Source organism: Syngnathus leptorhynchus, chromosome 15 (assembly GCF_054491065.1).
Source record: "Syngnathus leptorhynchus isolate UIUO chromosome 15, UIUO_Slep, whole genome shotgun sequence".
Taxonomy (NCBI): Eukaryota; Metazoa; Chordata; class Actinopteri; order Syngnathiformes; family Syngnathidae; genus Syngnathus; species Syngnathus leptorhynchus.
In genome coordinates, this window is record NC_141209.1 from 1476112 (window position 1) to 1504072 (window position 27961).

The following is a 27961-nucleotide window of genomic DNA, read 5'->3' on the forward strand; positions in this document are numbered from 1 at the left end:
CAGATCTAGGTCAGGCAGCTCCCACGAGAGTGTCAGCGCGCTCGGCGGCAGATGACATGTCTGATGTGAGCGAGTGAGCAAGAAGCAGAGGGAGCGAGAGAAAGAACGCCTGAGCATGCAGCCAGACAGTGGAACAGGCAAGGGTCACAGAAGGACGACATCATCGCATGAGCTCACACTCACGCACATAGCACCAACCCACACAAACGCACACTCCGCTTGAATTAGTGCAAAAATGCAGTCACGCTCAAAATAGCATACAAAGAGCAGAATTTAGATTCTCACTGAAATCAATTTGGACTTCAGCTTACTGTGCGTATTTTGGTTCGGGAATGCGGGAGGGAACGCAGGAAGGTCTACGGAATCGAACCCTGCGCCTCTAAACAGTGAGGCGGACAAACTAACCGGTGGCTCACCGTGCCATTAACGGTTCTGGCGCAAGAAATAGAAGGAAAGGCCAAATTGCATCATATCGCTATCAAGAGCCACACTTTAATGAAGCTTTTAAAAATACCGAGTGGTCACGGAGTTGTGAACTTTGCGACTGTGGCCAAATTGCTTTGAATGGATTTCATGGGGAATGGTCCGTGTGTCGTTTGATTGACAAAAATGTTTGCGGGTTTGTTCCACGCACCATCGATCAAACGCATACAAACTGTCAGTGGGTGTCGCCGGGACTTTATCGCCGGCCACTTTAATTATTAATCGGTAAAGCTCACATACGGGAGCTGGAGTCACAACTGTGAAGTTGTTGTCGGCGGAATAGAAATATCACGGGTTAAGTTGCCCCCCACCCCGAGTAATTACCTGGCAACTTGATTGTGAAGAGAGAAATTCAATGGACAAAATAGCTCCATCATTAGCTATTAATACAACTCACACAAGAAAATCAGCACTCAAATTGAGTTTCATGTGAACATCTGTGACTTCATATAGCCGCCATTAGAGAGTAAATGTCAACATCCCACATGAGAAATGAGCACAATTAGAGCTTTTGAAAGGTACGTATGCGTTGGTTAGTGGCGAGGCTCATAAATAATGCTGTGCTTGTTCATTAATTAAGGGACAATGGCTTTGGATGAAGGAGCTGGATGTATGCTGCGTGATGTTAGCACCTCTATTGTGGTCTCTTTGACCCCCAACGAATAAGAGGTCGCTCCGTAATCTATGTCAGTGGTGTTGACTTTGTAAATGTAATTGATGAATGAAATGAGACCTTTAAGTCGTCAAAGGGATGGAAGCATTTAGTTGAGTAGGAACCATTCATTGATTCATCTGTACAATGTGCGATGCTTTCGACATGGTTGGTTTCTATTTTTTTTCGATCTAGGCTGTTTCTGAACAAGAATTGGCTGGCGTAAATAGTATTTGAATTTACAGTACGTTAAAATTATAATATATTAGAGATGAGCTTTTAGCATTTCCCCATTTTTCCTTTTATTCTATGTATTACATTTTTAGAGATATTATTGGAATTTAATTAGCATTTAATCAAGCAAATGTGTTCAAATCCCCATCATCCCCCATTTGTACTATCTATAAAAATAGCACTTTTAAGAAGACATATTTCCTTACTAAATGGCTTTATGCAGACACAAAAATTAAAAGACGGCTCAAGAGACCCCGTTTGTCCCTTCCACATGCTGTTTATCTTCTGCAGAAATGATAAAATTATAAATAAGTAGCTTAGGGCACACTGGAGCTTTCGGCGACTACAGGGTACTTTCAGTTCATATCAAAAGCGATGAGTTGATGTTTTACAGTATATGTGCTGCTGCAGAGATTGTGGAGCAGAAAACACCGCAGCTCATGTGAAAGTAAGAAAGTAACATTTACAAGTGGTGAGTTTCACGAACAATATTTTCTTCCACTGTTGTTTTTGTCAATCAATGCAGTGGGTGGAAAAAAAACCCAAAAGTCTTCAGGCTCACGTCGGCAACTTCCTGCCCGAGCAAGACCAAACTAACTCGGGAGTCGAAGAGTTTACAAAAATAAAGTAAGATTGAAAAAAAGAACATGATATCAGGACAAAATGTGCACGGTTGTGGATTTCACGGAGCCCGCTATCAACCCTGGAGGGGACTCGGCTTCCTTCCTCCACTTGACGCGTACAGATCACGCCGCTCTCGTCACCTCCCATGGGTGCTCGCTGCGGACCTCTTAACTTCCCTTCTATGGCTGTCAGTAATTCTCCTCTCTTGCTCTGTCCGCTCTCCACCCACAGTGCAGAGAATTATGTTCAAGCGTGAGCTTCATTTCAAGCAGGCTCCCTCCATGCAAATGAGTCAGATACACTGAGGTGAGGTTGTAATTATCAGCTGAAAGCTGAAGCCTCACAAGCAGTGGCTCCATGTTGCATTTAGGAAGAAATCATTGAATTATTTGGAATTTCATTTCTCAAGCCATTTGCATCAGCCACGTTAGAGGAAAACATCTGACAATTAGCGCCAATTGTACCAAAATTCTTACCTTCCTACTAAATTCATGAAAAATTCCTAAATGAGTGATACCAAAGCTTTTTGGGTGACACTGATCATCTCACTGAACTCTTAACGGGAACGTTTAATGAAGTCACTGAATGTGGATTGTATTTACATGAGTTTTTGCAACAATACGCGCTGCAGTTTTGGGAAATCCACCATACGTCCGCTCACAACAGGATCTGGTATTTGAGAGTACGGGGGACCCTGTTGATGACTAAGCGACCGTCATAGCTGAGAGAGGCGAAGAGCCACGGATCGGCCGATGACCACTCAGCTGCATAGACGCTGTCTTCGTGCTCCTCGTAGGTGGACACCACGCTGTCTTTCAGAGGCTCCTTGCCCCTGCAACACAAGCGTGCATAACATATGAAAAAAGTGAGACTATGATTTAAAATTGCCTACAAAACCGTGTGATGGTGTGTATTTATTTCTTGTACTGTTAATAGTTATTACGTATGAACCATGTTACTGCAACTCTGTTCCATTTGTTGTGAGGCTTCGCATTACGTTCCGATAATATCGCTGACAATTAAATGGATAATTAATTAGATCAAGGACGGCCCTTTGCCGGTGTTCTCGCTTCAGTGATTCAGCAGTCATGACAAAACTCCACAGTTGGAGGAGTTACAGTGAATTTGAAATGTTCAAAGGCTTGCTTTATGTGATTTAAAACAATAAAATAAATCTTTTTTTCCAGTTTTTCCCCACAATGAATGTGATCTGTAGTCTGTACAAGTGAATTGAATTTAAAAAAAGACTGTCAATTGTTTACTTTCTTATATCTTAAGGGTCGACCGTGTTTTTGATGGAAATGCAATTAAAGTCTTCTGAGATCATAATTTGCAATATATTTATTACAAAATCACTTTTCGAGAAGGCTCATTTAGTCTTGAAAATTGGCTATTTACAGTATGAAGCAATATTTCCGTTTGGTAACCAGGAAACCGGCAATTGCGTAAGCACGATGGATGATTCAAAGGAGGACTGGACTCACCATTTTTACTTATTTTTTTACTCTTGGCCATTCAAAAGATTCCCTGTGTGACGATTCTTAATCATGTCCATTGCTGTCTGACCCTGATGCTTTAATTTCTCATGAAGCATTTTGTTGTTCTTACTTATCTTCTTGGTGGTTGTCCTCCCCCTCGCTGAGATCCTCATCATCCACCAAGTGGCCAAATGGTTCTGAGGAGATGGACACCATGTTGGAGAGGATGAGGCGGCTGTCGCTGCTGGCCGTCAACACCAGCTGGTCGTGGCTGTGGTTATAGCGGACGCTCCACACCCTACCAACCAAAAAGAGTATAAAAAAAAAAAACCATGAAAATATGACAAACTTAGCTATGGCATTTCATCTCCGGTTTGATAAACAACCATTTGCAATAGCGGGCGAAATAAAGTGCACGGCAATTTTAGGCATTTCCTAGGAGTGCCCAGTTAGTCCATCAGCATCCATATTTGTTTGAGTGGCCAATCTAGTAGTTTGTACCCCATTTTTGCACACACAAACCTTGAGTAAATTCCACCCTTGATATATTAAAATGTGGCATGACTGATCAAATCTGTGGATCAAACAGTAAGAGAAAAAGATTGAAATCATTCTTCTGTCTCCCTCACAAACACACACGCACATTTTCACACTGCTGCAGTACACGGTGTTCAGCTCTTGGCAGTGCCTGCAGCTTCACAGAGGAGAAGAGAAGCCGAGCCGAGCTGAGGCAGGCACGTCGGACCGACAACGGTTAAACCTTTGCTGTCAAAAGGAGTAACTGCCTATTTAAAATGTAATTAGCGTATAACTGCATTTTATTGCACCAGAAGTACTTAGGGCATTCAATTATTTAGGAGATAAAGCCATTAATAAAATAAGACACCAATCAACAGTGGTGCAGAGGAGTTTTCAGAGTCTTCGGCATAGTTTCTGCATTCTCCAGAAATAAACAAGGAAAAAAAAAAAAGGACTGACGCATTTCCATCCATAGTCAAGCCATCTAGATGCAGTATTAATCACATTTTTACCATGGCTCCTTCCACTTTAATATCAGGAACTTTTTTTGGGGGGGGGTATGCAAAACACGGTATACCCACCAATGCGAGTGCTCCTCCAGGATTTTGATGGGCTCCTGGACGTTGCGCACATCCCAGAACTTAACTTTGCAGTCGTCTCCGCAGCTGGCCAAATAATACTGCTTGTTTGGGTTGAAGTCAAGGTCACGCACCAGCTGCCCATGGGCGTTCTCGATACAGTAAATCTGACTGAGGAGGAGAGAGAGAGACAGAAACTTTTTCAAAAAGTTTGGGGAAGATTAAAGGGTAATAAGGAATAGCAATTAGAAAAGGATGCAGGAAAAGAGTAAGAAAAAAAAGTTGATTTCAAAGAACAATAAGAAGTGAGAGCAAGAGAGACAGATTCACGCTGTCCAGACATTCCCAAGTGTGAGTCTGTCAGCCAAAGCCAGGCTCAATAAAGAAGCTGACACCCGATGTTGGTTTATCATAAAGGCAAAACCACACAGCTCCGAGTTCCTGCTGGTCCAAGTTCATATCGTGGCATGGCGTTGGAACAGAGAGATCTGCTTCCATCTTTAGTCTGCTACATTTCATTGTGCGCATTTACTGCGTGACTGAAATGTAACATTTGAAATACAGTATAATAATAATATTATATTATATTATAATTATATCTATATCTAGATCTAGATAATTAATTAATTAATTAATTAATTATATAGCCACTCAGTATATTACAAGTACTGAAGACATTTATTTTTGCCGTGGTATATTAAATAACAGTTTGCCAATTAGATATTCTCACCACGGTGGCTCGACTTCTCCCTTAAGCGTGGATAAATAAAAGAAAACAAAAGACAAGAAAAAGTTTATATCTTCAAAACCATTTCCTCTCCAGACTCGCCTAATAAAGCTCAGCTTGGTTGGGTTCTGTTCAGCAGAGTGGAAAGCCTCAAGTGTTATGGCCCAGCTGGATGCCAACAGCAGATAGCTAGCTAGCTCGTCACCCCTCTGATCACATTAGGCAATTAACATGCTAATTAAAAATCTCATTAAAATAAGGGAGGTATAAGAGAATGACCCGGGGCAAACTGCTGGGCTTCAATTAGGTCAAGACAGCTAGAAGCTTTTGCGCGACACAAGTCGAGCGACTATACATCATCATGTGTAAATCAAGCGCATAAATATAAAATATATATATATATATATATATATATATATATATATATATATATATATATATAAATAAAAACAGTGATCCTGTCAGAAAGCTTACCTTGAACTTTTATACCTTGTATGAGTTGTGCTCAAATTCTTCCAATTTTAATTGCCTGTTTTGAATATTTAATGCATTTGTAATAATAAAACGAGTTAATTTTTGAATTTATGCTTTCATCAATGTTATGTATCCATGGAACAAAAGAAATGATTTGATATTTGAGTAGCTCAGGTGGCAGCAAATCATCCTTACCCATCGTTCCATTGACAAAAGCTAATTGAAAATCAAACATTTCTTTCTAGTTTAGCACAGAAAAACAAAAGGATAACAAATCATGATCCAATTGTAGAGGAACAACGATAAACCTGAATATTGATTTTTAAGAGGAACACTTTGAGCTTCTTTTTTTGGGCTGTCATGTCACATGTGTCACTATTTCATGTGGTCAGTGAAGACTGCTGTCAAATTGTCATCTCTGTAAACATCAGCAAGGGACCGACTACAGATTAAGCATTAGGGTTTATTTTGAAATAGTTGTTGAATCACAATTCAAAGGCTGATTTTCATTGGATCATCTTAATTCTATTTGTAGTTATTATTACTTTTGTCTGACTCGAATGATTTCTCTGGCCATTGAGAGGATTTTAGCTGCGTCACGCAGCTGGCTATACACGATATCACCGTACAATAATAACAAAATTAGAAACGCCTTCATGGTGGTACAGTAGTCAAAACAATGTGTCAACATTTTGTTTTTGCTTGTTCAATTTGCACCTCATTGTATTGAAATCCATCCCCATTCTTTTTATTCAAACGTCATCATTCCCTTCCATGTCAGGTGAGTCGTGGAATCCTCACAAACTCCAAACGTCACTTTTACTTAAAGTAACAATTTCATGTTTAATTTTGAAGCCGAGGCACATGATTTATTCACGGGGCTCTGGTCTCCTGTGTAAAAGCTGTGACCCCGGGCTCAGGGGTGGCTAGTGTTTAACCCGTTCCAGCGTGGAATGGGACGTGGCTGCCATGTGAAAAGGAAATGGAGCAGGAAATTGGGTTTGTTTCGCCTTTTCCCTCTCCGGTGTCACTAAGAAATCCCCACTACACACACATGAACACAAAGCAACACGCTCACACATCCACTCCCTAGGCTCCAGCTAATAGTGGAGAGACCTGGGACTTTTTTTTCCATGTGTACCAAGTGTGTGTTTGTATGAGTGCGGGGGATTATCGTTGTGTTCTGCCTAAGCCACCAAACACACTCAATCTACTGTCATTCAGCCAGCAAGGCTGAGAGTGTGTGATGGGGGTTGATGGGGGAACAGGGGACCTATTACACACACTGTTAGGCACCAGCAGATAAAAAAATAAAAAATAAAATGGGGAAACATACTCACAAATACTCTTGTGTCTAAATGCGGAAAATACCAAAAGTAGAGCAGCAAACACTCACATCAACTGTTTCCATCAAAATCAGAAAACATTGAACTGGGATTCATGAGTTATTCACAAATCCTTACTTCAAGCACCGAAACTTGTGTTAAAAAGTCTCTCGAGTGCTAAAAATGTGTGACTTTTTAGTCTCTGTAATTACTCACTCCTTCCATCCTCTCACGCACAGCAAATGTATACATTGCACACCCCAAAATTTCAAATCGGAGCTGCATTGGCATTTTGCATTTTCATATTTGTCTCGTACAAAGAAATCTAAAAGATTTTTGGGGACTTGGCAAATGACCAGAAAATGGTGAAAGTGTGAAAATTATTGTCACATGGACAGTGAAGCTTCAAATGAAGCTTCAGATTTGCTTCATGAGCTAGTTGTATTTGTTTTACTCCTCTAGATGGTACACTCTGTTTAACATTGAATTCATTTATGCAAACCAACAGTGTGATAATTTCTGTTGACCATGAGTGCCCAGAGAGTTGGTGTGAATACTCAGACGCATGAAAAATTAGAAGGAACATCGATTCCCACAATGTGAGCGGATAAACAAATTCCAGAGGAAAAACCTGGTACACATAACCTCCTACTGGCTTAGTCTAGCCGATAAATCTCTCTGCTGAGGGAATCGACTGGAACAGACGGTCATAGTCACACAGACACACACACACAGACACACACACAGTCTCTGTTTCTATGACAACTGCTGTGTGAAAGGATGGGGAGAAGGAAAAGAAAAATCGAACGAGGAGAGCAATCATTTCATTGCTGTTCGAAATTAAAGCCTGGCTTTGAGATTGGGCTGGCAGACAAGGATGACAGGATGGCAGGTTTGGAGGGAGGTGCATCAGATGGTGAGAAATAATAATGAAGAAAGATAAACAGGTATACAAACGGAAAGACGTGGTGAATAATTCATTGTTGTTGTTGTTGCTTTTTTTAATTAATATTTCCAAACTGACATCCATTGAGAATAAGTGCCAAACTGCCTTTTGTAGGTATGCACAGTTTGGGGCAATTCATCTTCATGTTCAAACAAAGTGGGCTTATTCTTTTGTTCTCATTGCAACATTCACAATCACCACGTATGATAAAAATTGCAGAAATGATTTCATAAAAATAAAAAAAAAATTGGTTACATTTCAGAAGCATGTGACATTTTGAGTTAAAACACAAAGAAAGTGTAAACAAATACATGGAAGCTAAAAATGCTTTTTTTTAGTTTGAGTAGAATATTTTTTTACAGGGACGTTAAATCGGAATTGTTCATGCAAGAGAAGGGAAGATCAAACTCCGCATTAGTCTGCAGGGCTAATGTGAACAATACATTATGAAGGAATTGATCCACTCCACTAGCAATGTGTTTAATAATGCTAAACTCATTGTTCATTTTTATTCTGCGGTCTGCCTAAGGTCATAAATACAAGTCTCTAAATATACGTCCAATAGAATCACGGTGGCTGGAAATCTATGAAAAGGTTAGCTAGAACTGATTTGACTGCTGCAAGGTTCCAAAGGTCACTCTGAAATCAACCGTAACATATGTAAAAGTAGATTTAAAAACTTATTTTGCGTAATTGTCTATTGAAATAGACCAGTGCTTTGAGTTAAGAGCACGAGCATAGAACTAATTAGGTTTTTCTATCTCAAGGCACGTTCAAATAAAAAAATTTAAAAATCAAGAGTTGTGATCTTTAAAGATGAGACGATGATTTTTTTTTTTTTTTTGCTAACCAGAACCCCCGCTAGCCAAAATAAAGTGCGGAGGAAGTCTTTAATTTGTTACAAGGCAGAGTGATATCGGTGTTTGGTCCCATTCTATCAGGGCTTGCGATACACATCTTGTAAATACATTCTCTTCTTGTCTATCTCCTTCACCGAGCACCCTTCTCAATCTCCTCTGCACTTTGCTATTATCATAGTGATCGATGGCAAGGTGATTATTATTCCTCTGGTACAGCCCCACCCCCTCACGGACATGTGCTGACCTAACACATCATCCCAAACAAGCACAACGTGAATGAGATAATACCGGAAGGAAAACTCACCCCATGGTACGAAGGTCCCAGCCTCTTATGGCCGTGTCACTTGCGGTGGCAAGTTGGCTGCAGTTATGGTGAGGGCTCCACTTGCCAGAAGTGAACTTAAGTTGCCCCTTTCCCTCAAGCATAGCAGTGCTGGAGACCTGCAAAGAATCAAAAAGCAACCTCATTAACACCTCTAAGCAGCCATTTAGAATTGGAGCCACATAGCTCAGCCAGTGTTTGCCCCCCCCCCCCACCCCCTTGTTTATTTGTACTTTTTTTTAATTGATCTGTTCAGGTTACATGACACAAAAAATGCGGCTTTGAAATAACATGTCATTTATTTACGTCACAAAAAACAAAAGACATTTGAACAGGGGTGTGCAGACTTTAAATATCTATTGTATGAGGATGATCCTCTTTCATATGCACACAAGGTTATGCCCAAAAACACATTGAAGAAATGATAATCCAGGCCCAGGCCTTGGGAGAAAGAAATAGATCGTTTGAAATGAACACATAACCTACTGACAGATAGAGGGAACGGGAGACAGGAAAACCGGGATGAGAGGGGAGCTATTAGCATTCTCATCAGTACCAGAGGAATTTGTCTTGACTGCCAAGTTTTTTTTTTCCTTCTTTTTCATTCCCGCTCTCCTAATCAAGCGCACTCTCTTCCCACATCCATACATCCTGCTCTGCCTCCCAGCCTACATCTTTCCAATCAAGCTTGGCCGTCCATTGCTCCCTCCATCTTCCTTTTCTCATTATACAGCCTCCCACGATTACTTTCCAACTCTCCTCTTCTCCCTTGATATGGGCTTTAATACCTCTGCTGTCCAGTGTTGGTGTCAAAAGATAGGATTAAGACCTCACGTGTCCCTCACATTGGGGTCACTACTTACCAGAGTGCACGCAATTTGAAAGCACTTGTCCAAGTAAAACATTTATAAATGATGGAACAACAAAAAAAAAAAAAACAGTCTGACAAACATTTCTAAATTTCGATTAAAATCTTGACAAGCCTGACCAACTCATTTATTACTTATGAGCTAACTACACAAGTGGTTTTCTCGATGAATGGAAATAAATGAGCCACACTTAAAAAAAAAAATGCTACAGGTCTTCCCACAGTGTTTGCAGAAGAATGAAGGCTGAGCTCATATGACATTGATAGTTGAAATTCAATATTACAAAAAAAAAAACAGCAAATATTCACACTCAGATTTTGCAACTTCAGGCAATGCAGAAGAGTATCAGAGCGACGCCGATTAGCGGACACAGCTAGTGTCACAGGGAATGAGGAATTGTTCACCTGATAACATCCAGACAATGTGGTGTTTATCAAATAATGACTTTACTATTGTGAGATATGCTGTGTGTTTGTTATGCAGTTTACAGTGCACCGCGTGTGTAATCGTGTGTGTGTGTGTGTGTGTGTGTCTTACTGTGGCCTGTGTAGAGCTCTCTTGCAGATCCCAGAGAAGAATATGGTTATCAGCCAATGAAATCACACGCTTGCCATCTCCCATTGGCTCCCACAGTACGCTGCGGATTGATTCAAAAGACACACGCACAGGCGGGTGAGTAAACACACAAATTATTATTATTATTTTTTTTAAAACACATCAACTAATGCAATCACCATGTGCACAATCTCATAAGATACAAAATATGATGGCATCATCTACTGAAGCATATATATATATATATATATATATATATGTGGTAAGGTGATGCAGAGCAAAGCTATTTTCTTCCCAAAAATGGCATCCTTTGTCAAATTGACCTAACTTCTCCAATTTCCAACGCAAAGTGGGTTGTTTTTAAGCAAGCATTCTTAATGCCACGTATACTATACGCCACACTCACTTTTTCTCCATCTTTATCTCTTCCTCGCACAGTTACAGTATGCATCACTTTTACTGATTGGCATCTCAAAAAATGATAGCAATCGAGAGATACTGATGAACGCTGGACTGAAATGAAAAATGAGCATTGATTTCCTTTCTCATAGCTGCTGAGTTATAGGGAGGCATTGTGCCGTACAAAAGACTCGGGCTGCGACTAAAAATGGAGATGTGGGCCAGTCGATAGTCCGAGTGCCACAAAGTCAAACAATATTCAAATGTCAGAGAGGTAGAATCCAAACCCAAAAAATAGAACTAACCCTGATAAAAAAAAATTAAAAAAAAGAATTGATGGATTAGCAAGATAAAGAAACATCAGCCGATAGATAAAATGTGATCAATACCAATCAAATAGTGCTATAACGCTTACCAGGCTGCGTTGCCGTGGGCACTGTCGTCTAGGTGACAAAGCAGTTCCAGGGTTTGGGGATTGTGAGCAGAGTCATCAGGTGACTCTTGGCTTCCCATTTCCCAAGTGGGGGGCATCCGCCATACTGCTGCACAGGACACCACACGGCTGTCGCTGGCTGGAGAAGATTGGACTCATTGAATTATTCATAGATAGTCAAAAGTGGAGCCTACCAAAGTTACCTTCTGACAAGCAACACATACGTGAATGTTTGGTGAAGGAAAACAAAATGTATCAAGAGGAAGTGAATGGAGATGGAGGGCGAAAGGGTGGCACATACTTTTGTTGTAGCAGGTGCTAAGTATGTCTTTGTCTGCAGGACTGGCATCGATGTTCCAGATCTCTCCAGCTTGGTGGAGAAGGACGTTTTTATTAATGATGTTATTCTCATCATCAAAGTCAATGATGTGGATCTTGAAGGAAAGACGACAGAAAACAGTGAAGAGGTTGGTAGCACCTTCATTAGAAGACTTGAAAAGAAAATATAAAATAAACGAACTCAAGTATAACATCACGAAGCATTAAAATGACGTTAAGAATGCCAAAAAGTGTCTCAGTCCACTTTAATACCGTGTCTGATTTTTGTTTGCGTTGATCATTCATTTCGCCAAGGTTGGCGCCGGCAACACGTCAGTCAGCTCGACAGTACTGCGGTTATATAGTTGGGCCCAAGAGTACACTTGTACATCACTGCCGTTAAATCCGGCCAGTAAAGATTTACAAGGGATGCAACCCTTCAACTATATTATTAATACCGGGTGCATCTGAGAAGGCAGGTTCTTGACCCGTGATATTACTTAGGCCTTGGCTGATGTTAAAAACAATCAACAGCTATCTAAAAGTCCAACAAGGTAAACTTTTATTTTATAACCTTCCCGTTTTACTGAGGGACTTTCATTACGTAGGAATCTATTCGACACGGACGGGGCCTTCGGTTGAATTCAGTTCAGGGCTCGCCGTGCAGTAAAAAAAGTGACGTTCTCTTGGGTTGATCAGACGAGTATCCTCAACGGCAGATTCCGCTTACAATGTCACAGAGGACTGTAAATGGGGATGCCTCGGACAGTAACTCCCCGTCATTGTGTCTGTTTGCCATATACAGGCTTAACAGAAGAGGAGGGGAAGAGAAAGCATCATAGCGTCAGAGTCCCTCAGCCACCTCAAAGTCACCAAGGCAGCTATTAACCTTGGCTTGGACTGCATCAAGCAGGAAAAAAAAAATAAAAAAATTAAGCAAAGTTATAATTTAATGGTGGTGGGGGAGCGGTACAAATAAATTCACACCGATGGGGACGGGGTAATTGGAGGGCCTTAGTAATAGGGTCCTGCCGAATAAACCCAGGTGAGGGGAAAGAGAACCTCCAAGCGGCCCACCCCCCCCCTAGGTGATTTATGTCTCACTCTTCCAAGCCTGGGGAGTGACTCATAACTTTGAACCACTTGGGCACCCGGCCCAGCGCTTTTAATTATGTGCTGGAATGGAAGCAGGGAGAGGTAGAGTTGGGAGGGAGGGAGGGAGGGAGGTAAGTAAGGGAGGGATAAAGCCAAGCTGGCTTGTGGACCCCACTTCAGGGGCCTGTGTTCTAAAGCTCTTTAGCCGCACAGATGACAGTAAGCGGTACGGAGGAGTAGAATGCGGGTGAGAGGTGCCAAGCTTGGGCACTTTATCTCATTAGCGGCCTTAAATGCCATGCCGACACACACATTCCGACCTGTCATTGGAGCTATTGGTCTCCCAGGGATTTGAGAGGTGCTATGCGAGTTAAGAGAGACATTTTCACCCTGCATTATGCTTAATGGGAGGTGGAGAGGCCAGAAGGCTTATGGATACAGAAGGAGCTCTCCAGTGCTGAAATGCCCAATCCCAAAAAATTGTTTTCTTACTGTTAGGACAATCTCTACTTAGTAAACATGCAAAAAGTGGAGAATAGAAGTTCTGAAAGCACAACGATGCCGTAAAAGTCATTTGTGCGTGTGGACCAGCGGATCCTGACATCTTTCCGACGTGTTACCATGCGTGAGGAAGACGCGGGCTGCCTGGCAGAGAAGTGCAAAGAGATGCGTAGAAGCCATTGAGAGCAAAGCATCTTGAGTCCACTTTAATGAGCATCGAGAGCATAAAGCCACCTCTGCAGTGTGACTCGCTTCTCTCTTTGGCTAAAGGACTGCCACCATTGCCGGAAACGGACAATGCTGACAACATATCTCGGGTGTGTCGTGACCGCGGGTAGGCGAGTGGAGCAGGAAAGGGTTATAAACTGATTTCCAAAAGGTTACGCTGCTGCCTGGTGACGAAGACTGCGCAACCTTGTCGGCTGATTTATCTTGCACGACAAGAAAAGAGACTAAAAAAGGTTTTTGGGCAGGCTAATACGTAACTACCCGCATTTGATATTGTTTGAGGAAAAAAAAAAGGTGAACGCTTCAGTAAAGGAAGTGTCAGGAATAATATATTCGGTTATTGACATTGTGTGATTAGAATGAACGTAGATCAAGTGCTCATTGTCACAGTTCCCATTTTGGACTGTTTCTATACAAGACTTGGAAAGAGCTCGGTTCACGTTTTGTGCCAGACCATTTTCACATTCAAGTCTGCCAGAAAACAGGCTCATTTTTCTCCAGGCAGACATTTTTCGCTCTCACCGTCATCCCTCTCGGTTTCCCAGAGAGCTAATTATTTCTCCACCCGGTTAGCACCAACTGTTTCTCTCATCTGTCTCTGAAATGACCTATGCAAGATATGGATGCAGACATGCATTCGATACAAACTCTTCTTTCTTCTTATTTACGCATAAAAAGCAGCACAAAAAAAAAACCAGGTGTTTTTTTTTTTCTTTTTTAATTTTGCGCAAAACTGCAAGCGGGCACATCGTGCTTACGTCACTTATGCTCAGGAAGTCGGCGGAAGAAGCTAAGCCATTTGTTTGATGACGTGGGAAGACGGCTCTAATGCAGGAGCGCCGCAGATTAAAATTCAAGGCGATCACCATGGCGTGTAATTGTAGCAGACATGCTCTCTGTCAAAGACCCTTTACACTTTATGTGTGGAAGCCGCATAAAGCTCAAAACAGAGTCAAAGTTCACATTCTGCAAATGTACCTTGCTAACTTTTTCATTTTATTAGATAAAGCTATTTTAATGCATAATTAAATCAGACATTAGTTCAGAAATGATAACTAAATTAACCAAATTTTTAATGTCTCACTGGATATCGTGAGGTTATTGCCCATGTTTATCAGTGCATTAGTTAATATACTTAGTACAGGGCTATTTAAATGACACCTTATAGGGTATATACACTTTTCTTCACAAAGATAGATAACAATTTTACTTTATTTATTTTTTTCATTGTTAAGGCTTGATTAATTTTAGTACCTTCATGATGGGACAAAACATCACCTCTCAATATAATGCCATGTACCATTTTACCAAATGGAATATCTGACAGTATGAACCAAAAATCAACCTTAATAATAAAATGAATCATTTGCAATTGTCTCACCTGGTTGTCAAACTTTAAAGACTGTGTACCCACAAGGAAACGAATAGCATCCGTTTCAGCTGTCTGTGCAGTGAGTGATCGAGCCTGCAATCAGACAACAACACTTTAGATACATCTCAATGCATCAGATTAAAACGCATGACATTGCCATCCCCAAATTGCAAAAAGTCTGCAAATAAAAGCAACATGAAAACGGAAAATCATGCTTTAGCAAGATAAATACAAATCCTACAATAATATAACCGCAAGATCCATACCTGGAATTCAAGACCATAAATGACAGGTGCGTCGTCTTCCATTTTGCATGTACTGTTGAAAGAGTAAATTTAAAATATATAAACAACACGATAGACTCGTAAACAGAGCAGTTTAGAATGGAACCAATACTTCCGCGATTGTAAAAAGGCATGCGTTGCAAGTCTGTAGACGGAATGCGTAACTGTGACTATTCACCGGTGAATACTTTCTAAAGCGTACGTAAATTCTTTCAAGAATAGTTCGTACGGCATTTATGTGAGATTTGGCACCTTAGGTTTGCCGTACACAACTCTTCCGCAAAGGGGAACCGCGCATGCGCATTAATGTCGTATGGTTGAGCCGGAGAAGGTGACAATGTTTATGTTATATCTGTTGTTTCGTTATTACAATCCTGCATGAATTATTTGTGACTATTTTATACGTTTAAAGTTGCTTGTGACTATTCCTGAAGGATTTAATGGACTGCAGGGAAAGGGCTTAGCGGTAGAGGAAGCGTTAGCAAAATAGCTAATGACAGCCATGCATTCACGTTACTTGCAAGTTGCACCAGAAATACTGTACATGTGAATTTTAGATTTCAGATACACTATTTTGTTTTTATTTGAAAATATAATCATGCAAAATGCTTACTGTCATCACTCATCTGCAGTGTTAACCCAGTGGAATTTGAATGTCTGTGCTGCAATTTGTAGTTTCCCCCTATTTGTTCTAATGACTTACATATTTCTTTCAAAGTCATTTAAGATTTGAAAAGCAATAAATGGATAGTGAGGAGGCTCCAGCCCAGCGACCAGTCACTTTGGACATCACGGTAGACGATGTCACAGAGGAGACGCCACCCTCAGACCCTCCAGAGTCAACTAGCAGTCAGACTCCTGCCAGAGAGAATATCCTGCAGCAGGAAGAGAGCATCGACCTTGGGGGAGACTTTGCAACACCCCAGGGAGACAGCATTGCTACACCATCAGAAAACCTAATGGACAAGCTCAATGACCAAATGATGGAGAGTGTCATTATCTCTGATTCACCTAATAACAGTGAGGAGGACGATGTTGCTCCGATTGATTCATTCCTCGATAGTGGTGTTGATGAGGGGAATGAAAAATACGCATCATGTGACACTGAGGAACAAACCCACTGCATACAGATTGTAACTGAGACTGAAGTTTCCGAAGTGCAGCAGAAAGAATATTCCGAGGAGACAAAGGATGAGACAAACACACAAGAGGATGCCCATCCATCTCACACTGAAACAAAGAGTCCATCTAGTCTTAGAAGTGAAGAACCAGCGTTGGAAAAAGGGAGGCATCTCAAAGATGAGCCCGTGCCAGTGTGCACTATATTCAGCCAGAATAAGCAGCCGAATTCACTGATACCTGACGGCTTCCAGCCCACCCTCATCAAGTCTCCCAGTTTTACCATGGGGAGCGCTGGGGCGGGCGATGACGCGGTAACCCCGAGCAAGTTGACAATTCCACTCGTATGCCAGCCCAGCCCGAGCCTCAGCAAATTCTTCACTGACAACGGACAGGCCAATCCAGCCTCTGACTTTTTTGATTCCTTCATGGCCCCTTCCTCCTTCATCTCGGTGTCCAACCCCAATGCGGAGATCCCGCCAGACCCGACCGCACCTAAAGTCACCAACTCTTTGACTTCTTCTTCCTGCGCTAGCCCTGGCACTCCCACTTCTCGTTCAGGACATACTTCAGCCCCTCCTGAGTTTACGGTCAAGTCTCAGCATCCTCCATCGCAAGTGTCGCCGTCTGCAAGCGCCTCAGCTCCAGTCGCTCAGCCACAGCCTTTCAACCAGCTCCAGGCCGTGTTCTCCGGAAGTGACGATGCATTTGCAACGGCGCTAAGCCTGAGCGAGGTGGACAGACGCCATGACGCATGGCTGCTGTCTGAGGAGACGAGGAAGTCCTTGGTGTCCGTGGCCACGCAGCAATATGGCTCGGCATATGCGGAGACCAACAGACTCACCACGCCGGGTCTCAAGTTCGACAACCTTCAGGTAGGGCAAAGAATTTAATGAGGAAGCAGTTTTTCGATTCAATCCGCCAATTTTGGAATTTTCAATAAGTAACATTAAAAATTGTTTTCATCCATTTTAAGGCTCAGGTAATTGTTTCAAATTAGAGAAGTGCACAAACGTCAAGACGCAATAATCTATAATCGTTTGTTGACGCATTTTTTTGTCACAGGGCGATGCTGTAAAAGATTTAATGCTTCGATTCTTGGGGGAGCAGGCGGCCATGAAGCGACAAGTTCTCACCGCCACCTCTGTGGAGCAGTCCTTCTCGGGTCTCAAACAGCTTATTGTAAGTTTGTGAAGTTTATTGATGCATTTCAAGTGGAATACTTCTGAAGAAAGTCAGTTGGAATGCTTTCCACGGATGGGCACAGCAGTAGATAGCGAGACAAGACAGGCAAACCCAAGCAAGCTGTGTTAATGACGTGTGTGTGTCTCCTACACATATTTTTGGGGAGTTGTCAATTTTTGTGACAGTAGTCAACCATTGGAAGTGCTCATCTGCTGTGCCGTGGATGAGTGGCATTGTCGAGGATGGGCTGGCGTTAAGATAGATTCTTCTGCTCCACTGCAGCTTTCATGCAGTGCGGCTGCACCACGGATTCCTCGTGATCCTGTTTAGCCGCTGTTTGTGTGTGCAATCCCTCCAACACATAATGGCGGAGGATAGTACGCTGGCAACTGCATTCATTGCAAAAGTTAAATCATAAATCAAATCACACTAAATCAACACTAAAGACTGAGAAAAATGGGTGAAATCCACAAAAAAAGAGAAAAATCCAAAATAGGGAAAAGTATTGAAAACACTGCAACATTTGTGGGTTTCCGACTACAAATATGCAAGCAATTTTAAGTTGTAATACCTGCAACTACCACAAGATGGCAGACATTTCTTAGTTGTGCTTACACTGGATCTCAATAATACAATTGCGAATGAGATGTTTTTTTATGAAAAAAATATTGAAAAATCGGTTTGCTGTTTATCAGTTTGGTGCTGTCCTTGAATGATAATTTCAATGCAAGGCATTGGGAAAAAAAATGCGCTGGGGTTTTCACATACGCATTGAAAATATATGATAAAAAATAAAATATATGCACATGTTTTATCATATCATACTGTCTAACATGTAAATATCCTTGAGAGACGGATCTTATTTAATGTTCAACAGCAACGAGCAAATAATAGCGAAAGCAGTAAGCGCAGGAGAAGGAACGGGCGGGCGTAGGAGAGAAAGCGAGAGGTGGAAACCCACTCGGCTCACAAGTTCCTTTCTCATGCTGTATCCATGTATTATGCATAGGGCTGCTGTGCATATTTTACAGGCCTTCTGGACTCGGCTATCACACGAGCATGCACACACATACCAACCAACGTGCGCCCACAAACAATCCACTATACGGAGCTATACATACCGTAACTATGTTTGTATGGGTGCCAGTCACTTGTCTGCAACGGGTGTAGGTGGCTCTTGAAAGCCCAAGGCGAAATAATGCTGCGCTATATTCAGGCAGAAAAGCTAGCATTGGCCTGCAGCTGAAATGTCAAGAAGTGACAAGCAATGTAACAAACAGTGTACTTGTGTGTTGTTGTTGTTTTTTTTTTTTGGGGGGGTGCAAATATTGTAAAATGTAGCAATAATAAGTCAAAATTCAGGTGCTGCTAAACTTTGTTCACGTCAAGAACTTTTTTTTTTTATATATGCACTGTGTCCCGAATTATTGTACAAATAATATTTAAGATATTTATTTATATTATCCTTTTTTTTTTTCCCCATTTTCTTTGTTCATTCTTATTTTTGTTTTGACAATAATCATAAAATAACACGGGGACAAAAAAAATGCTTTTACTACAAAGAAGCTTTCATCGTGCCCCTTTTTTGGGGAGTGCCAGAATGTGGATGATGACTAGTGGCTTTCCTTTAAGACAATCTTTAGTAGCGCTCTCACTGAGTCTCCGAGGCAGAAAAATAAAAAAAGTGGGCCAAGCTGTTATTGTTGACAAGCACACCATTAAAACAGCCCACTAGTCAATCAGCCGTTCATATTACCCAGAGGAGTTGTCGCTTACAACTTGGACTCTGCGCTCAACCATCTTTGGGAGTGTTACGCCGAGTTCTCGTAAAAAGCCACCAGCTACTTTTCATAATATATTAGACCCGTTTTGTGTTTCAGCCTCTCTCTGTGGTACTGTTGGAAAAGTCCAGCCATTGCCGGTGGGAGGAATGATGGCTGATGTGTGAAGTTCATATGGGTAAAGTAGGGAACCATCTCCCTCCCCACCTTGAGGATAGTGTTCCGTCCCCTCGGTTCAAGTGTCTCAACAGCAAGTATATAAGCTTCAAAGCGAAAATGGCCTCGGTTGCAATGGCCGGACTTTAAGTGTGTCATATACTGCAAATGTTTTTCCCCCCTCTGTGTAATTCTGGATCTTTATTGAGATTGCATGAGAGCTGAGTTGAGGAAGTCTTTTTAAGTCTGCGTTGCCTGCAGGCTTTGGGTCTGGTGGGACCATATGTGGGCGTTCTTTTGTTCATAAAGCATTGTAATGCCGGGCTTCCTTTTTTTTTTTTTTTTACTCATCAAATAAAAAAAAAAAAAGAAAGCACAATGTGACTTTCTGCACAAATAAGATACCGCATCCCATTTAATCGTGCAGCAAGTATTGATAATTGTCCAAAGTGTCTATGTTTGTCCACACTAAATACAGAATTTAGATGTATTTTTTTTTTAAACACTGAGCAACTCTGGTCGTTAAAACTAGTCAACACCGGCCAGTGACGATTTTACACGACAGTTGTACGTTTTACAATTGACTCTTATGTTGACAATTAATTTGAATTGCTTTGGTCTAGACTACTTTGGGAAGTCCTCAAGTCCCTGCTCTGAACTTTTTAGCTCCCTTTGGCGTCGCCTGATGCTTCCCTTGCAGCTCCTCTAGCTCTCGTCTACTTTTCGCTTTGCCACCCACTGCCTTTTGCTTCCATCACTCAACATTTTTGGCAAATGGTATTTGCTCTTTTATTTCTCTTTCTCTTTTTTTTAATCCTGTGTTGATTTCTGCACTCTCGTCTGTCGCTTGGCGTGCCGTTTTGCGTGCTCTTGTACGCCAAGTACGGAACATGCTCGATGTTCTCATTTCCCTTATCTGTCCATTTTACACCAGCAGCGAAAAAAAAACATACGCACTAACTCATTGATGTTTTGCAACAGTACTTCTTCCAGCATCCTAGGAGCCATGTATTTTAGAGGGGCTACATCTGCTTGGACCATTCTGGCTGCCTTCTTGTTTTCAGCTTCATTTCTCACCCTAATGAAGATTCAGAGGCAGCCTAGCAGTCGGCAGACTAGGCAGAAACAAGAGAGACCTACAGGAATGCAGCAGTAATATCAAAGCTTGGATATAAAGCAAAGGAAAAAGAGCAGCAAATGGAAAAGCAAAGAGTCAGGGGTTAAGGAGAATATGATAGACGCAGCTGTCTCGTCTAACTTAAGGAAAATTATAAAAAGCCGCTGGACGCAAATCGATCATGTCACTCAGATGTAGAATTTAATACGAGTTGAGATGTGATTGCAATCACTCAAAAGACTTCTCTCCCCCCCCCCCCTACAGAGCAGTAAGAACTGGCGCGCAGCAGTTGATCTGACAGGTCGTCTTTTGACAGCTCACGGGCAAGGATACGGAAAAGCCGGACAGCCCACTTCCCATACGGCTAACTCGTTACAGGTAGGACGTAAACAACGTCTTGGCTTTCACCGTGATGACGTACGTCTATTTGTGTTTTTATTTGACAGCTTTGGTTTGTACGTTTGGCCCTCCTCACTAAGCTGAACCTTTTCCAAAATGCTGAACTGGAATTTGAGCCTTTTGGTGATCTGGATCAACCGGACCTCTTTTATGAGTTCTATCCCACTGTATATCCTGGGAGAAGAGGTATACACACACTCAAAATACACAGTCGAGGTAGTTGAAGGAATGACTCGTAAATAAAATATATGACATTTTTAATCCACCTTATTTGTATGCACCGTGAGCCTTTGTGCACAACTAGAGTTTTTGTGCGTAAAATATAAACTGGACCAATATTTGTGAAAGTTCCACAAGGGAAGTTTCTTTCTTTGATTCTCAAAATCATTGAGAAGCTCAAACAACTCCACTTGTCTACAACAAGTCTTTACTTTTATTGGTCTTCTTTTTTTTTTTTTTATTTACACGCATGAGTTGCTCTCTAATGTATTCTGATTACTTCGTATCTACTTTGCCCCTCAAGCAACCACAAGAAAAAAAAAAAGTGATAGATACAAGCGCACAGAGACACATCCTTTAAAAAGACGGCAGGGCTTGACTTTCCGTTGCTCGATATTAAATACCTTGTGCCTTGCAAATGAACTGGCACAAGTTTTTGATTTTTGGCAGCATTTGTAAAGCATTTCTCCAGCCCAGTGCTCGTATTGACCACGCATTGTCATGATTCAACTCGTTAAATGCTCCGAGTTGGCTGCCCGTGTGCTACTTGCACTCCAAAGAATTTGGAGATGATTGAACCAGAACACAACTTCTTTTTGCTTATTTACTCAATCAATTTTGGGATGGCATTTACTTACGCCAATAATTGAATCCCGAGGTACACTCCCGGCAAACGTGAACACGCACACAGTGTGTCTGCTTGCTTTGGTGTTTTGTAAGACTTGCCTGGATGTAGGTATGAAAGATGTCAAGACAGAGAAGGATGAAGCGTGGAGATGAGTGATAGCGCTGTGCACAGGGAACCATGTGAGGCTTTAATAATCCGCCATAGGTAGCTCAATGCCATCTGTAGGTTCTTGCCTCTCGGGCAGTCTAAGTGCGTTGCGGTTTTCATCTTGTACCTACTGCAATGTCCTCATCGCACCTCATTTGTGATACTCCCTCCCTTCCTAACAGGCTCCATGGTGCCGTTCTCCATGCGGTTACTGCACGCCGAGCTTCCCCAGCACCTGGCTAAGCCTCAGGAGGCTCTGGACCGCCTGCACAATCTCAAAAGTGTCTGCCTCACAGTTAGTACTCAAACAAACAAGCGCAGCCTCCAGATGAACATAAAGATAGTCGGGCTTACGTTAAAGATTGCACATCCACACAAAAAAAAAAAAAGTACATTACCCTGATGAATAGGGAAATGTAGTCAGGTTTTAGAGTCATTCGAAGATGCTGATGCCAGTGCTGTGCTAGCAGTGATAGCGTTTCTTAAACAGATCCTGGACAACTTGGAGAAAGGCTTGGCCGAGGATGGCGGCGGGATCAGCCTAACGGAGGAGAATAGGCAAGGTAAGCGCACACATGATCACTCAAGCAGACTTTAGGCTGCAGACCTGGCTGCGGGCCCAGACTGCATCACACGTTGGAGGAAAAGTGAGGTCACAGACCCCCGCTGGGAAATGCACACCTGGCCCGCGCTACTGCAGCGTGCCTCCACGACACACACACATGATCGTCCAGCGCGCAAACACATCGATATGTGCTCTTAAAAGTGTTGAGCACCTCACTGCTTTGGTACTCGCGCTGAATATCAAGACGGCTTCTCCAGCCAGCAGCCGGCAGAACAGATCAATACGCATCAGTCTTATCCAAGCTACTCGCATCTGCACATGTGGTGGGGAATTAGACGGCCACTATAGAAATGTAATCACCACTTCTCGCTAATATTACCCCTACGCACAACTCCCGTCCTTCAGAATTGCTCGACCGAGCAATAAATCTTTTTTTGCCGGCTCCTGTCAGTCTGCTTTTTTTTTTTTACGCTCAAGATGCGATTAAGTAAGGTTAATTTCAAGCCATGAAAAACAAGATGCCGCTTGCCAAATCGGAGCTAAATATACCACTTGCATATAATTGGGGGAGAAAAAAAAACAACAAAAACCCCAAAACTGTCAGGATGGTGAATGTATATGTGTGTGGGTGCACCAGTGCTGCCAGTTTGTATAATAGCTCTGCCCTCCGTCTCTCCTCTCGCTGCCCACACAGACAGCCGACAGTCAAGTCAATAACACAGGGGCATGCCTTCGCACATCAGACCCCTACTGAGTGATTAGCTCCCCTCCCCGACCGACGCACACTCACAGGTGTGCTGCCATGAATAATAATAGGCCTGTACAGAAGCTCTGCCACGGGGGGTACTGTCTGAGGAACACAAGAAAAGTGCCGCAGTGTCTTCCCTATCACCCCCCCCCCTTTAAAATAAACCTCTGTGTGGAGGAGTAAAGCAAGGAAATTAAACACAAAAGCAGGAGGTGCGGGAGTGACGGTTCTCGAAGCAGAGACACCCCCCCCCCCTCCAAAAAAAAAAGGATGTGATGAAAACAGGAAGTCAACCTCAAACAATCAAACATCTGCCCTGTATCCTTTCTTGATTTTAGAATCGGTAAAGCTGTGGAAAGCTCGTCTCAGTCGAGTCCTCTATTCCATGGCCAACTGTCTGCTGGTGATGAAGGTACGTATGTTTAATGTCCTTATACAAGTGTCTGACTCTGTGTGTGTGTGTGTGTGAGGAGGAGGGAGTTGCTGGTGTGTGTGTGCTGCGATGCCGGGCGGGTGGAGGATTCACAGTGAAATCCCCCCAGACTGACCACTAATTGGATTCTTGGTCAGAGAGAGAGAGAGAAGAAAGGGAAGGGCGGTGGGCGATGCCTTTCGGAATGTAAAGAGAGCCACAGTGCCATCTAGTGTTTCAGATTCAAGCCCCGTTTTACTCATTTGCATTCCCAGACACGGTGGAAAATCTCGACTGATGGTATTGTGACACTTTTTGATTGCTCGGGTACGAAGCAGAGCGGTCCCTAAAGGGCGGAGACTGTGCTTTTGCACGTCAACGGAAAATAAGCAACGCAAATAAGCTACGCGCAAACATAAGCGCTTCTTATTATCTACAGTATCGTCGTTTAGTTGTTGCGCACCATTTTTAACGGGTAGGAGTTTGCACAATGGGGGCTGGAAAAAAATATGGTGCCGTAAAGACTCACAAATCACAACCCTGCACTGAAATAAAGCTTTAGGGTTTATTCATACATTTTTAATAGCTAGTTATTAACTGGATATTGTGCGTTTTAAGATGAACCTATCCGAGGGATAAACAACCCTTCGGGGGACGTAAAAATGGCGGCGACGATTCGAATCATACTGTTTAAAAAAAAAAAAAAAAAATGTGGGTAGTGTTGATGTCAGCAATCCGGATTCCAAAAATACTTGCACATTCAAGCTAATGAACGATGATCAACATTTGGCATTTGCTACAATTGCACGACTGTTGAAAAGTACATCAAGAACACACACACCTTTGTGAGCTCCTCTTTGGTCCTACTCAGTAGTCGACTCACCACGGCATGAGCAATGCGGAGGTGGAAGTGGGGTCACCTCGGCCCTGCTATTACTCCATATGTTTGATTAATGCCCTCTCTCGGCTTGCCCTCCACCTGTCTCCGCCTCCTGCCGCGTCCCTCACCTTTAGCTCATTTGTCTCTAATTCCAGTGACTTTTCGTTCTTTCTCCAGCTTTATCCTTTTTTTTCCTCACGTTCTCTTTTGGGCGACCCTCACTCGTCTATCCGTCTCTCGCTGCAGGACTATGTTCTGGCGGTGGAGATCTATCACGCCATCATCCAGTATGAACCCCAGCAGAGAGCGCAGCTGCTCAGCGGAATAGGACGCATCTTCTTGCAGGTTGATACATCAACGCGTAGGCAGCATGACATAGGCAGACTCATCTTCTCACCGTATATGTTTGGTTTTTTTTCTCTCCTCAGATTGGAGACATTAAAACAGCCGAGATGTATTTCTGCGATGTGGAGAAAACATGCCAGAGGACAGACAGTGAGCCCAGCCTCACAACATGCGTGCTGATGAACAGGTATGCCTGTTGACATTTAGCATCCTTGCTAACTCAGCGCGCCTGTATTACATTTGAATTCAACGCCGAAAATCAGATTTTAAGTCATCGTAGTGAATACAATAAGCGTCCCTAAGCGGTGCGTTGAATTTACTCTGTTTTATTTTGTCAATTGGTTGCACAAAAATCTAATCATTTTGTACGCCTACTTTAAAATGTATCTGGAATCAGATGATTTTATTATTCAACAAAAAATTCAGTGTACTTGGGGAATGGAATAGAGAAAGCCCACATGAGCAGTGAAGGAGATATTTACATAAGAGCGCTGCATATTTGAAATAGCTCTCTGATCGTGTTTGATTGTGTAGGTATACGGTATCTAGCGCCCAATTAGTGTTTGTAAGACTTGGGTATCGTAAAAAAAAAAAGACACTGACACTTGTGTTAAATTCCAGGGCATTTGTCCACCTCAGTCAGAACAACTATGCTGAAGCACATGCGTCCTTCACGGAAGTTTTAAAGATGGATCCCAAAAACCCTGTTGTAAGTCTGGAGCGTCCTACCAATTTCTTTGAGCATCTCCTTAACCTTTTCCTCGTCCGTGTCAATTCCTAACAAGGCCAACAACAACGCAGCAGTTTGCCTGCTCTACCTGGGCCGGCTCAAGGAGTCCCTGGGCAAACTGGAAGGCTTGGTGCAGCGGGATCCAGCCCTCTACCTCCACGAGAGCGTCCTCTTCAACCTGACCACTATGTATGAACTGGAATCTTCACGCAGCACCCAAAAGAAGCAAGCGCTGTTGGAGGCCGTGTCCTGCCGGGAAGGAGACAGCTTCAACACTCAGTGCCTCAAACTAGTTTGAGAGCAAAAGCCATCCCGGGTTTCTAGAAAATGCTCCTGATGAGCTTTATTGTCATTTTTCAAAAGTGCTCTGGATGGCTTCTATGTGTTACAGGTCAGACAGACAGAGGAACAGCGCCATGCAAGTCCACAACCTTGATGCTTCGACACCTGCCTCTCATTTGGTAAACATTCAATTCATCGAATACGCAGGGTAACATTGACAAGGGCATTAAGGTCGAGCAAGCTTGCACTGTATGATTCCTTTTTAAACTTCTCCCAATTGGACTTGTGATACTTGAATGAAGCTTTTTGAATGAGTTGATTAACTCAGACAATTTACATAAAGCACTGCAATTGCATTATTTCCCCTGAAAACAACAAAGGGCCCCACTGTGTGTATGTTTGTTTGTGCACTCATACATATAGTGGATATTGAAAGTCTTAAAACTCGATTTGGGTTTTTGTCATAACTCAACATGAATTAAAAATGACATCAGAATAGATCATTAAAAAGGATTTGTAATCATTAATAAAAGCCTCAAGAAATAATGTCAATTTTGAAATGATTTGCCTTTTTTTTTTTTTATATATATAACCAAAAAAACAGGCATTTGAACAGAGGGGTGTGTAGACTTTATATCCATAATGTGTATGTGTGTATGTAAATGTATTGACAAATAGAAAATGGTTGTCATTCATTGAATTAAATGATTTACAATTCCAATGTTAAAAGTGTGTTTTTCACTTGACTTTTGGACTCATGACAGCTTTGGACAAAACATTCTTAAGTGGCACCAAGTTGAGGGAAAATATATCCTGTCACCCTGTCCCAGTCTTGTCTTTTTTTTTTTTTTTTTTTAAAAACCCCGTCATGAAGAAAAAGGGTGGTGATGAGAACAGCCAATTAAAGACAACAAAAAAAAGTTTTTGTTCAGGATTTCTGCAGCGAAGCCATATATTTTTTTCGGATCTCGTAGTCATCCGCTGGCCTGTTGTAGGCTTTCCACACTGGCTCCCCAATAAACAGTCTCATGGCCTTAGTATAATTCTACGGAGACAGAAAAAAAAAATTCAGTGATGCAGTGTTTGAGCAACCATTGTGAAAATGTAAAAATTATGCCATAGTATGTTGAAATGTTTCTTCAAATGAATGGAATAAACACACCACCTTAATGGCGCTGCTCAAAAGGTTCATCAGATTTACCAACTCGTCCAAGGTGAAGCGGTGGTAGATGCCCGCTGGCAGGGTAATGAGGTCACCCTTCCCCATGGCGATTCTTATCCAGCGGTCCTCTTTGTCCCTGATGTCAAAGTAAGCCTGGCCATCAAGGATGTAGCGAATCTCGTCGTCCAAATGCAAATGTTCCTCAAAGAACATTTTTAACTGATAAAGAGACGAAAGCAGATTTCAAGCAAACAGTTGACTTGATGGGATGAAGCTTTCAGGTGACCTTCTCCTCATAGTTTGGCAGTGTGTTCTTCTCAATGGTGATGATGTCCATGAAGGAGTAACCTCGCTTCTTCCTGATGCGCTGCAGTTCTGGGTCTGTTTCATAGATGTCAGCATTCAGCTGCAACCACAACACAATACTGCTCACAATCAAATCCAAATGGAATCAATTCTCCTCTCCATAATCATACCGATAAAGGTGTTCATTCGTGCAATCGTTGTCAAACCGGAGGGCGTGCACACAACTCCTTGAAAGTTTGCAACGAGACTCGCTCGGCATGTGATGGCTGCACAACATTTACCTTCCAGTGAAAAACGCCAAGTTGTTGTAAGTCCTCCAACGATACGGGTCGATTGGGATCGAGTTTGTGCGGCTTTCTCTGGTCTTCGTCAGAGTTGTCCATGTACCAGGCTTCTATCGCCATGATCTGTAATTCTTTTAGACACACCTAATAACAACACGACCAGTTTGCACAAAATATGGGCCACAATGGCGTCGCGTGGTGCGTTCACGTACTCTCCGTT

The 27961-nt window shown here is 42.3% G+C and overlaps 3 protein-coding genes across 7 annotated transcripts; 1 reads left to right on the top strand and 2 right to left on the bottom strand.

Annotated features, from left to right (window-relative positions):
* Nucleotides 1-777: 777 nt before the first annotated feature.
* On the bottom strand, nucleotides 778-15565 carry eipr1 (EARP complex and GARP complex interacting protein 1). 3 transcript variants are annotated; one of them, XM_085931921.1, is made up of 10 exons: nucleotides 15529-15565; nucleotides 15259-15310; nucleotides 15002-15085; nucleotides 11780-11912; nucleotides 11461-11617; nucleotides 10629-10728; nucleotides 9205-9341; nucleotides 4572-4739; nucleotides 3602-3769; nucleotides 778-2825 (listed from the first exon to the last, which is right to left on the bottom strand). In XM_085931921.1, the coding sequence occupies exons 2-10, from the start codon at nucleotides 15298-15300 to the stop codon at nucleotides 2651-2653; spliced, it is 1164 nt and encodes a 387-aa protein (XP_085788047.1). In that variant the 5' UTR covers nucleotides 15301-15310; nucleotides 15529-15565; the 3' UTR covers nucleotides 778-2650. The 3 variants fall into 3 exon arrangements, with proteins under 3 accessions (XP_085788047.1, XP_085788048.1, XP_085788046.1); XM_085931922.1 differs by lacking the exon at nucleotides 15529-15565 and adding an exon at nucleotides 15389-15467; XM_085931920.1 differs by lacking the exon at nucleotides 15529-15565 and having other exon boundaries at nucleotides 780-2825; nucleotides 15259-15490.
* Nucleotides 15041-26708, top strand: trappc12 (trafficking protein particle complex subunit 12). Of its 2 annotated transcripts, none has more exons than XM_085931919.1 (12): nucleotides 15041-15284; nucleotides 15995-17270; nucleotides 17461-17577; nucleotides 20899-21012; nucleotides 21081-21219; nucleotides 22210-22322; nucleotides 22518-22590; nucleotides 23679-23752; nucleotides 24879-24977; nucleotides 25061-25164; nucleotides 25599-25686; nucleotides 25763-26708. In XM_085931919.1, the coding sequence occupies exons 2-12, from the start codon at nucleotides 16020-16022 to the stop codon at nucleotides 26003-26005; spliced, it is 2415 nt and encodes an 804-aa protein (XP_085788045.1). In that variant the 5' UTR covers nucleotides 15041-15284; nucleotides 15995-16019; the 3' UTR covers nucleotides 26006-26708. The 2 variants fall into 2 exon arrangements, with proteins under 2 accessions (XP_085788045.1, XP_085788044.1); XM_085931918.1 differs by lacking the exon at nucleotides 15041-15284 and adding an exon at nucleotides 15526-15607.
* Nucleotides 26353-27944, bottom strand: adi1 (acireductone dioxygenase 1). Of its 2 annotated transcripts, none has more exons than XM_085931924.1 (4): nucleotides 27739-27944; nucleotides 27438-27557; nucleotides 27191-27370; nucleotides 26353-27034 (listed from the first exon to the last, which is right to left on the bottom strand). In XM_085931924.1, exons 1-4 carry the CDS (start codon nucleotides 27859-27861, stop codon nucleotides 26918-26920), a joined length of 540 nt encoding a protein of 179 aa, XP_085788050.1. In that variant the 5' UTR covers nucleotides 27862-27944; the 3' UTR covers nucleotides 26353-26917. The 2 variants fall into 2 exon arrangements, with proteins under 2 accessions (XP_085788050.1, XP_085788049.1); XM_085931923.1 differs by having other exon boundaries at nucleotides 27155-27370.
* Between the last annotated feature and the right edge of the window lie 17 nt (nucleotides 27945-27961).

Coding starts and splice junctions, on each gene's coding strand:
- eipr1 (XM_085931921.1), bottom strand. CDS start 15,300: ATGGAAGACGACGCACCTGTCATTTATGGTCTTGAATTCCAG. Junction 11,913..15,001: donor CTTTAAAGTTTGACAACCAG/GTGAGACAATTG, acceptor CTTTCCTTCAAG/ATCCACATCATTGACTTTGA. Junction 9,342..10,628: donor AGAGCTCTACACAGGCCACA/GTAAGACACACA, acceptor GATTCTTTGCAG/GTCTCCAGCACTGCTATGCT.
- trappc12 (XM_085931919.1), top strand. CDS start 16,020: ATGGATAGTGAGGAGGCTCCAGCCCAGCGACCAGTCACTTTGGACATC. Junction 17,271..17,460: donor TCAAGTTCGACAACCTTCAG/GTAGGGCAAAGA, acceptor TTTTTGTCACAG/GGCGATGCTGTAAAAGATTT. Junction 21,013..21,080: donor ATACGGCTAACTCGTTACAG/GTAGGACGTAAA, acceptor TTTATTTGACAG/CTTTGGTTTGTACGTTTGGC.
- adi1 (XM_085931923.1), bottom strand. CDS start 27,861: ATGGCGATAGAAGCCTGGTACATGGACAACTCTGACGAAGACCAGAGA. Junction 27,558..27,738: donor TTGGCGTTTTTCACTGGAAG/GTAAATGTTGTG, acceptor TTGTGGTTGCAG/CTGAATGCTGACATCTATGA. Junction 27,371..27,437: donor TGCCAAACTATGAGGAGAAG/GTCACCTGAAAG, acceptor TCTCTTTATCAG/TTAAAAATGTTCTTTGAGGA.